The following is an 11,101-nucleotide window of genomic DNA, read 5'->3' as shown; positions in this document are numbered from 1 at the left end:
CTTTTGACATGTTAATGGAAAAACCTTTCTTATTACTCTGTAGGATTTAGAAAGAGAAGTATTCCAGTAGGAAATACTGTTTTCTGCTTCCAAAAAATTTCCAAGTTTTGGCAAAAAAGAAAAAAAATGTTTTTTAATTCCAGAAAAAGTCCTGTCAATATTTACAAAAGAAATGTTTATATTCCCTGATTTAGATTAAATTAATTGAGGTGGTTGAAATAGTGCTTTTTTGTCCTTCAGAAACATGACAAGTTAGTAATTTCCCCAAAAGATCACAAACACTTTGGTGTGATTCTGAAATAGCATTTCATAGCTAATTTAAGTTGATAAACAAAAATAGTAGTAAGAGTCGGTCAATAAACACTTATTAAGTGCTTACGATGTACCAGGCACTGGACTAAATGCTGGGGATACAAAAAAAGGCAAGAAATAGTCCCTACCCTCAAGGAGCTCCAAGTCTAACAATGAAGACAACAAGCAAATAGATACGTATAAAGAAGCTATATACATGAAAAATAGGAGCTAATTTTTAGGAAGGCACTAGAATTAAGAGTGCACTGATAATTCCTGTATTAAATGGGATTTTAATTGAGATTTGAAGGAATCCAGTAGGCAGAGATAAGGAGAGCATTCCAGGCATGGGAGACAGCTAGAGAAAATTTCAGGAGGTAAAAAATGGAATGTCATATTTGAGGAACAGCAAGGAGGCCACTGTCATTAGATCAAAGAGTGCATGGTGAAAAGTAAAGGCAGAGTGGGGCTGGATTACAAAGAACTTAGAAGACCAAAGAGAGGATTTTGTATTTGATCCAGGAGATAGCAGGGATTCACTGAAGTTTATTGAGGAGGGAGGGGATTATATGGTCAGATCTTTGCTTTAAGAAAATTACTTCGGCAGCTGAATGGAGGATGGATTAAGGTGTGGAGAGACTTGAGACAGGCAGACCCACCAACAGGCTATTGAAATAGTCCAGGCATGAGGTGATAAGGGCCTGCACTAGAGAGGTGACAGTGTCACAGAAGAGAAGGGGATGTATTTTAGAGATGTTGCAAAAGTAACTTTGATGACCACAGATTAGATGTGGGGGGCGGGGGGAGCAAGGAAGAAAGGGAAGAAGAGAGATAATGAATAATCAAGGATGATATCTAAATTGTGAGCCTAAGGGACTAGGAAGATAGTGTTGCCCTTGACTGTAAAAGGAAGTTAGAAGGTGGGGAGTGTTTATGGGTTAAGATTATGAGGTTTTTTTGGACATGTTGAGTTTAAGATGTCTACTGGACATCTAGGTTGACATGTCTGAGAAACAACTAGAAATGAGAGATTGGAGGTAAGCAGAGAAGTATGGCAAGATAAGTTGATTTGAGAATCATTAGCACAGAGATGGTAATCAAATCCACGGCAGCTTATGAAATCACCAAGTGAAATAATATTGAGGGAGAAGAGTAGAGAGCCCAGGAAAGAACCCTGTGGGACACCTGCTTTTAGAGGTTATGACTTGGATGAGGACCCAGCAAAGGATACTGAGGAGTGGTCAGATGGGTAAGAGGAGAACCAGGAGAGCATGGCATTCTAAAAACCTAGGGGGAAGAAAATATTAAGGAAAAGAAGATGATCGGCGGTGTTGAAGGTGGTAGGGAGGTCAAGAAGAATGAGGATTGGGAAAAGGCTTGTGGATTTGGCAATTAAGAGATCATTGGCAACTTTGGAGAGAGCAGTTTCAGTGGAATTGTGGAGTAGAAAGCTGGATGGTATGGATTTAAGAAGTGGGAGGAGAGTAAGTGAAGGCACTTATTGTAGATGATCTTTTCAAGGAGTAGTCACAAAAGGCAGCTGTAGGGCTGGGCCTTGATAAGGAGTAAGTCCACCTTTTAATGTGGAACAGGATAAAGGAGGAGATAGTGGCAGAAGGCACTCTTTCTCAATAAAATAAAAGGCAAGGTTCTCAACTAAGAGGTGGGGATAGGGGGAGCCATATGAGATTTGAGGGATGAAAAGATGTGGAAGAGTCACTGTGAAGAATGAGATAGTGAGTTGATAAGGAAGGTGTGGAAAGATTGCCCATTTGAGCTAGGTAGCACAGTGGACTTAGTGCCAGGCCTGGAGTCAGGAAGACATTTTCCCGAGCTCAGATCTGGTCTCAGATACTTATTGGCTGTGTGACCCCAGACAAGTCACTTAACCCTGTTTGCCTCAGTTTCCCTATCTGTAAAATGAGCTGGAGAAGAAAACGGCAAACCAGTATCTCTGCCAAGAAAACCCCAAATAAGGTCATGAAGAGTCAGACACGAATGAAAAATGACTGAACAACAACATAAATTTGTAGCAGACCCAGTCAGAACTAAACATGTTCAAACGAAACTCACAATCTTTCTCTCTAAGCCTTCCCCATCTCCTAACTTCCTGTTATCAAGGACAACACCATCTTCCTAGGCCCTCAGGCTCATCATCCCTGACTCTCATGATCTCTCATTCTCCCCCCCATCCCTATCCAAGCTATGGCCAATGCCTGTCAAAATCACCTTTGCGACATCTCTAATACAACCCCTTCTCTTTTCTGACACTGCAATTACTCTAGTGCAAGCCCTTATCACCCCATGCCTGGTCTATTGCAATAGCCTGCTGGTGGGAACAGCTAAGTAGCAGGGGAAGGGGGGGAGGGCAGCTAGGTGGTGCAGCGAATAGAATGTGGGACCAGAAGTTAGAAAGACTCATCTTCCTGAATTCAGATCTGGCCTCAGACACTTAAACTAGCTGTGTGACCTTGGGCAAGTCACTTAACCCTGTTTGCCTCAGTTTCTTCATTTGTAAAATGAGCCAGAGAAGGAAATGGCAAACTACTCCAGTTCCTTCGCCAAGAAAACCTCAGATGGGGTTAAAAAGAGTTGGATAAAACTGAAATGATTAAACAACAGTCAGATGGGTTGTATGTTTTTCTTCACCTACATTGAGCAGCATGTATATAGAAGCAAAGGCAGAGCATGGTGGGAGTGATACAAGGCTAAAGCTTAGCAGGTCATAATCAATGATATGATAAGAAAGCCAGGGACTCAAGAGGACAGTGTGGAGTTGAACTGTTCACCAAGGAGTCAAGATGGGGAAAGGAGGAAAGAGTGGCTAGTGCAAGGAAGACAGCCTGAGAGACAACTGAGAGGTGAAGGGATTAGAGGTCCTGATATGGAAGAGGTTTGGCAAGGAAAGGCAGAAGGAAAGGTGGAGATCCAACAGATTATAGTCAGATAAGGGGATATTGAAATTCTTTAACTTGGAGGCAGCACATTTATGGCTGACAGCAAGATCAGGGGCATGGCCATCTTTGTGTATGGCTGAAGTGAAGTGGAGTAATAGGTCATAAGAAGTGAGTAGGTTGAGGAATTGAGTGGTTAAGATCTTTGAGGGATAGTCACCATGTATGCTGAAGTCCCTAAGTATGAGGGCAGGGGTTGGGGAAGAGAGAATAACAGCCTAAAGTGAACCAAAAGTCTCTAGATGAGGTAGAATAAATTTGTGAGCCAAGGACCTGGGAACTGGAGACTGCATTGCAAGTTCAATCTTTCTTCACAATGGGAAGAGGAGTATTTTGAAGCTAACTTCTTCTTCTTCTTCTTTTTTTTAAGGCAATTGGGGTTAAGTGACTTGCCCAGGGTCACATAGCTAGTAAGCATCAAGTGTTTGGTCTGAGGCCAGATTTGAACTCAGGTCCTCCTGACTTCAGGGCCGGTGCTCTATCTACTGTGCCACCTAGCTGCCCCCTGGAGCTAACTTCTAAAATAAAAGTCCAAATGATATGGCACTTTCTTAGCAGGATTTAATGCCACTCTGAAAATTAAGGAATACAGGGGCAGTTAGGTGGCGCAGTGGATAGAGCACTGACCCTGAAATCAGGAAGACCTGAGTTCAAATCCAACCTCAGACCAAACACTTGACACTTACTAGCTGTGTGACCCTGGGCAAGTCACTTAACCCCAATTGCCTAAAAATAAAAAAAGATCAAGATATACAGAACGTCACTTGTTGTGGTCCTTCTCTTGGCCCAACTCAGCCACACATCAGTGGCACAAGTGATATTCTCCCTTCCCCCTTGACTAACATACCCTTCAATTTACAAATCTAATGATTTTACAGGGTGAGAGATTCCCCTAAATCAATTAATCACCTATCAACTATATTATATGCACTCTCAGCAGCCTAGCTTGTCTGGCATCCCCATCTCCCCTCTTTATTACATATATATTATTTAATTCCCACAACAACTGTGGAATTGTTGTTGTTGAGTCATTTTCAGTTTTGTCTGATTCTTCATGACCCCTCTGGGGTTTTCTTGGCAGAGACAGTGGAAGTGGTTTGCCATTTCCTTCTCCAGCTCATTTTACAGATGAAGAAACTGAGGAAAGCAGATACTTGCCTAGGGTCACTCAGATAGTAAGTGTTTGAAGCCAGATTTGAACTTAGGAAGATGAGTCTTCCTGACTCCAGGCCCAGCACTATCCACTGCACCATCTAGCTCTCCCAACTGTGGAATAGGTACCATGATTAAAATTATCATCTCCATTTTATAGACGGGGACAATGAGGTTCTGAAAGTGTAAGTAACTTGTCTAAAGTCACATAGCTAGCAAAAGCTAGAGGTGAGAACAGAGTCTAGAGGTGAGAACAGAAGCCCTATCTACTACATCATATTACCTATCATTACACAGAGAAGACTTAAGAAATGATCGTTCAATTAAAGTGAGCAGTTCTCCAGATGGTAGAATGAGGAGACACTGGTGGAAATTTTAGAGGAATTTGAAAGAAGCAGATTTCATCTTTAGTTAAGGTAAAAACTGCTAAGAATGAGAAGTCTCCAAGTAGAATGGGCCCGGGAAGACTCAGATCACTTGATGAGGATTTCTGTTTAATCACCAGTTGCACCAGATAATCCTTGGGTCCCTTCCAACTCTCTGAGTCTGTTTTCAGAGGCGCTCAAGGTACGTGATACACTATCTTTCAGGGGTATTTATATCCTAAGAAAGAACTTCTTGAGATGAAATGAAAATTGAAAAGACTCACTCTCTAATTGTGGTGTAGACAGGCTATTCTTGTGCCCCACAAATTAAACAATGAAAATTATCATTTACTTGGCTTACCTATAATGACTGTTAACTTATTATAATAGATTGCAGAGCCCTTACTGGTCAAGTATATTATTGTAATAATCATTATTTATATTATATATTTATATTATATTACAATACAATAATCTTTTTGGTAGAATAGAAACCTGGTTATAGGAAAAGCATCATCTGATTGATAATAAAGCCTAATTAATTCCCAGTTCAGTAAAATGCCTGATCAGTTTACTATGTGAAGATCTCTCTATTCCCACTGAGTTTTTGAAAGTATATTAGCTTTCTATTCTCTGAAAGGGCTAAGTATAAGTTTATTTCTTCTTTGTCCTTTAAAAAAAGGTCTCAATACTTTTTTTTTTTAGGGGAAATGTGATGCAGATCAGCATCTTCTCTCAAATTTTCACCATAGAGTTGCCTGGGACACTAAAAGTTTTAGTGACTCACCCACCATCTATTAGACATAGACAATAGGGGTCAGAGGTAGGGAATCAGATCAGAAATCTAGAGCTGAAAGGGATGAACCTTAAAGATGTTAAGTGGCTTGCCCAAAGTAATATAAGCATCAGAGTTGGAATTTGAATCCAGGTCTTCTGATTCCAAAGCCAGTGCCCTTCCTACTATACCACTTGAACCCAGGCATTCCTGGTTCTCCAGGTTCTCTACCTACTAAATCACACTGCTCCTCACTCTATAGTATAACTAAATCTTTCAACTGGCTAGCATCTACTGATTGGCTGTTAAAGACAAGCAGATTAGTAATGAAGTTTGTGTTGACACCTCTGTTCTTAACCTACAGGTCTATTTAGCCAATCATTTTCCTAAATGGGAAGAAGTGAAAAAATGTTGGGCCTGGTAAAATAGCAAATTGCTCTCATTATACATACTTCTTTTCTGAAAATTAACTTTGAATCCTTGTTCTACATACTGGAAATCCCTAATTAAGAGAAATAAATAATTCATTGGCTTGAGAACATTAGTATTAAAAAATGTTCTGATTGTTGACAGATATTATTTAAAGACTTTAGCCACTGGCAAGTTAGTTCAATTTCTAATTTTGAACCAGATCTCACATCAAGTCAGAGAAATGCTAAATTTTGTTGTTGATATTAAAATTTTAGATACTGTGAAGCAATTCTAATGGAGACATTATTTTTGTTGGATGAGTTCTAATTTCATCTTCAAGTTAGAGTACTAGCCAGAAATCACAAAACAAAAAGCAGATAGCTAATTTTAAAAAGGGGGAAAGGTCTTAATGGTTTTGTCTGAAGAGAAATAAGCCTTTGACTATGCTGACAGAGGGAAAACACGTTAATTCTCTTTATTCTATCAAACACATACATTTTTACTCCTGGTTTATTGCTATTAATTTTTTCTTTTCTTAATTTCATTTTTAATTTATGGGGAAAAACCATTTTCATAACATAGTAAAATAAGAAACCAATTGTACATTATTGATCAGAAAAATGCAAATTAAAACCACTCTGAGGTACCACCTCAGACCTATAGCTAATACGACAAAAAAGGAAAATGCCAGATGTTGGAGGTGATGTGGGAAAACTGGGATGCTAATATTCAGTGGGTGGAGTTTTGAAGTGATCCAACCATTCTGGAGAGCAATTTGGAACTATGCCCAGCGGGCTATAAAACTGTGCATACCCTTTGATCCAGCAATACCACTGCTAGGTCTATATTCCAAAGACATCCAAAAAAAATGGAAAAGGACCTATTTGTACAAAAATATTTATAGCAGATCTTTTTGTGGTGGCTAAGATTTGGAAATCAAAGGGTGCCCATCAATTGGGGAACGGCTAAACAAGCTTGGTATATAATTGTAATGGAATATTATTGTGCTATAAGAAATGACAAATAGGATGATTTCAGAAAAACCTGGAAAGACTTAAATGAAATGATGCATAGTGAAATGAACAGAATCAGCTGAACACTGTACACTGTAACAGCAATATTGTTCAATGAAGAACTGTGAATGACTAACTATTCTCAGCAATACGATGATCCAAGACAATCCCAAAGGACTAATAATGAAACTCCAGAGAAAGAACTGATATTGATTGAATACAGACCGAAGAATACTATTTTTCACTTTTTTTCTTTAATTTTTTTTCTTTTTAGTCTTCTTGTACAAAATGACTAATATGGAAATGTTTTACATAATTGCACATGTATAACTTATATCTGATTGCTTACCATCTCAGGAAAGGGGAGAGGGAAGGGAGGGAGGGAGAGACAGAACTTGGAACTCAAAACTTTAAATAAAAATGTTAAAAAACAATTGGAAAAAAATGTAACAGAAATATTTAACAGAAAATAAGAATAAAATACAAAAATAACTAATTTTTAAAAAGATGATTGTACATAAAACTGCAAATTCACTATGCACAATGTGCTATTCCTTTCAAATATACAAAACTATCATGCAAATTTTTTCTTTTTTTTCTTCCCACCTCCCTTCCTCCCCTAGAGATGGCTACCATGAGACACAAATAGGTATATGTATATATGTATATATAATAATATATATAAATAATATACCAATACAAATAAAATTATATATATGTACATATGTTATATATGTAAAAATTCCTCTATTCTTCACTTTACTAGAGTAGAAACAAAAAAGGCCTAGACACTTTTTCTTTTTAAGAGGTCAGTTTTCTTTTTCCTAATTTTGCTACTAGTCCGTGTTAATCATAAGATTGTCAGAAACATGTCGAATAAAGAATAACCTAAAGGGATTGTTAATATTCTCAAACAAAAAGTATGAACTTTTGAGCCCCATATCCATTACTACATTTCCTCCATGAAGATCATGTTATTCCTTCAACATTTTCATACAGAGCAATAAACTGACTTAGATGAAAGGGAAAGATTATCAATACTGTATACATAATTTTAGTAGAAAGATGAGTCATAAATGAAAATTGTATAACGGCATTTCAGTGCAGAATTTATCATTCTCACTTTATACCAGTTGGAGAATAATAAATAATCATGGCTAAAATATTATTAGTTTAAAAAAAAACTTCAGAATTCTAGGTAGGTGAAAGGCTCCTTGGGAAAGAAAAAAAAACTTAAAAATTACATATGAAGAAATATCATATCAGTCTTTCCTGAGACTAACATGGAGATTAACATGTTGTATTTCTACAACAGACTTCTTAACTTTATATATGCATCTTTAAGCTTAGTATTCACTGAAGCTTACACTTGGCAGGAAACTTAAGTATGTGACTTCATACTGACACAACCAGTCAACAAAAGAGAATTACAGAGTTCACATAGTTTCTTTAAATGATATCTCCATGCTAAATATTATTTTAAAATATCACAAATGTTTACAATGTGCAATATTGAACTATGAAAATCACTTAACGGATCTTTGGTTATGTTCCTATAGCAACTCTTTAAAATAGTTTTAATTTTATTACAAATAAATTCTAAATTAATCCTTTTTAAAATTAAAAAAGGTTGTTAATGATCAAAATGTAGAACATTCAAGGTAAAAAAAAATTCATTAAAAAAGAAGATAATAAGAACTAATACTATAAAATATATATAACATAGATATATATAAAATATATATAAAATCATCAATTTTCATAAAAATTGCACTTGCCAAGTATGGTTTTTACTTACAGATATCTTTGTATGCATCTTACTTTTTTTTTTAAAATGTAAGCTCTTAGAGTGCTAGGTTCATATATTTTTCTGTACTACTTGTCACTGATAATTATTAACAAAATTTTGAAACAATAAGTTAGAGATCTTTTATTATTAGAATTGCACATATATTTGCAAATGATTCACTGAAGAATGGCTTAACAGATTGAGTTTGGACATATCTGTTCAGCTCCTAAATTCCAAGTTTATTTCTGGGATAATAATTAATCAGGTTCATTTTGGAGAAACTACCAAAATGCCAACATAATACCAAAATAACAATGAAAGCTACAAAATACTGATACACATGCATTAATTAATAATTAATTAGTATTCATCTCACATACCTTATCTGCAAAATTTCTGATTTCTCTGAATTTTCTATGGACAGAATAAAAAGGTTAATAAACCAAGTGAGTGAGTACTGGTACATAGGTTCAATGTTAGCTAAATCTGCTATTGAGAAAAACAGGACTGACGAATGAATGGCGATTGGACGGTATTCCATTCGGGTGTCATCAATCTTTCTCTCTGTGTCTTCAGCTACTGCCTGTTTCTCAGAAATCTCATTAGCTAAAGCCTTCGAGGAAGATAATATCTTAATAGCAGTTTCGTCTTCTAATATATTGCCTTCTGAAGATGAAAGAACTTCTAAAATCTTGTCTTCTATTTCTTTTAACTGCCTAAAATAAAATGCAGGGATTTCATTGAAGGAAAAAAATACTTTACATATATACTCTTAAAAAATATACATTCTTTTGTAACAAAGTATGTAGTTTGTCTCGTAAAGATTGATGTTACATTCTTACATCCACTTATCTTGAAAAATATAACAAAGACAAGCTATTCCACTCCATATAGAGATAATTTAAATAATAACTGGAATGATAATGATGATGATGACAACTCACATTGGTATATTACTTTATAGTTTGTAAAAAGTATTTTCCTCTCATCATTCCTGTGAGTTAGGCAGGAATAAATTTATTGGCACAGTCTTATTGAGGAGGAAAATGAAGCTCAATGAGGTTAAGGGACCTGCTCCTAGATACACAGCTGGTCCTATTTGTGACACCACACCCTGTGCTCTTTCCATCGCACCATGCTGCTAAGTCAGAAATCCTAATCTTATTACCCATATTAAAGGTTCTGAACACAAAGTAGACAAATCATATAGCTCCATTTGCTTCCCTTATATTTTATTTGATGGTCTAACAAACAATTGTATATTCTAAAATCTGTGGCATGGCTGTGTGGGGGCAAAATAGTCTGAATTAAAATATTAATTTCTTACATAGAGTGAAATTAAATAATTTTAGATAAGTTCTAAATTGTGGAAATCAAATTTGTGTGATGAATAATTAAACTTCTGCACTAACGAATATTATTGTATCTGAAAATACACTTGTCTTGAAATTTGGGCAACTCTTTCTAATCATTCATATAAAAGAACTGACATGTAAACTATTTTTTACAACACAATTTTTAAATGATTATTATAAAATCAGAGATACTCTAATAAGTCATTTCCACTTAGAATTTCATGTGCAATTTAAAAGAAGAGATCTTATCTTCAATGTATATTTTAATAAACTTTAACTTTACATTATAAGATAAGCAAATTTCATAGTCAGCAAAATGTGAAACCTTTTGTTTTCAGCGCCTTGTAATATCAAGGCTTGCTTTTCTTCTTCAAGATCTGGTCTCTCTCGTGCTACTACAATTCCAAGAAGCTGATCTTGCATTCCTTCAGGAGTTATCATAAAGTTCAGTAATGTGACCTATAAATGAAAGTTTTTACAAAAACACCACCATTAGGCTTCCTTTCAATAAAAACTATATTCTCTATTGACCAAATCCCTTCATAAAACACTTTTAAGATCTTTCCCAAAGCATATTTCATTTAGCCTAGAAATTTATGTAAGGATGGGTCTTTAAAATTATTTTTAGGAATTGGAATTATAGGGGACATGACCATATTTTAAAAAACTTATGTCATTTCCAATGAGATAGTATAAAGATGGTCTAACATATCCTTGTTTAAAAACTAGTAATTGCTGACAACTCTTCCAATGATTGAAGCAAAAGAATTAGATTGGGAATATTTCCTCGTAATTAAATATATTAGGTAATTCTTATTTTAAGGCTATTATAAGTAATAAGAGGCAAGAGAATGACAAGAGAAAGCACCGATGGTAGGTTTTTTTTTAAATGTGTCTTTACTATATGAACCCTCTTGAATTATAGTGACAGACTTGTTGATATGGAAATGAATTAAGAAATTTACATTCCATCCGCGCTATTTGAGAAACAATTTC

The 11,101-nt window shown here is 35.8% G+C and overlaps 1 protein-coding gene across 1 annotated transcript in view; it reads right to left on the bottom strand.

Annotated features, from left to right (window-relative positions):
- Window positions 1-11,101, bottom strand: part of DNAH7 (dynein axonemal heavy chain 7) — a 265,553-nt gene that overhangs the window by 78,802 nt on the left and 175,650 nt on the right. Inside the window, exons 45-46 of the mRNA XM_027866000.1 lie at window positions 10,431-10,564; window positions 9,131-9,466 (exon numbers count right to left, since the gene is read on the bottom strand). Of these exons, the coding sequence (XP_027721801.1) occupies window positions 9,131-9,466; window positions 10,431-10,564 (470 nt within the window). The remainder of the gene's footprint in view (window positions 1-9,130; window positions 9,467-10,430; window positions 10,565-11,101) is intronic.

Source organism: Vombatus ursinus, unplaced genomic scaffold (assembly GCF_900497805.2).
Source record: "Vombatus ursinus unplaced genomic scaffold, bare-nosed wombat genome assembly UNPS02014779.1, whole genome shotgun sequence".
In the NCBI taxonomy this organism is placed as follows: Eukaryota; Metazoa; Chordata; class Mammalia; order Diprotodontia; family Vombatidae; genus Vombatus; species Vombatus ursinus.
The sequence above is the reverse complement of the archived record's forward strand: the minus strand, read 5'-3'. Positions and strand labels throughout refer to the sequence as shown.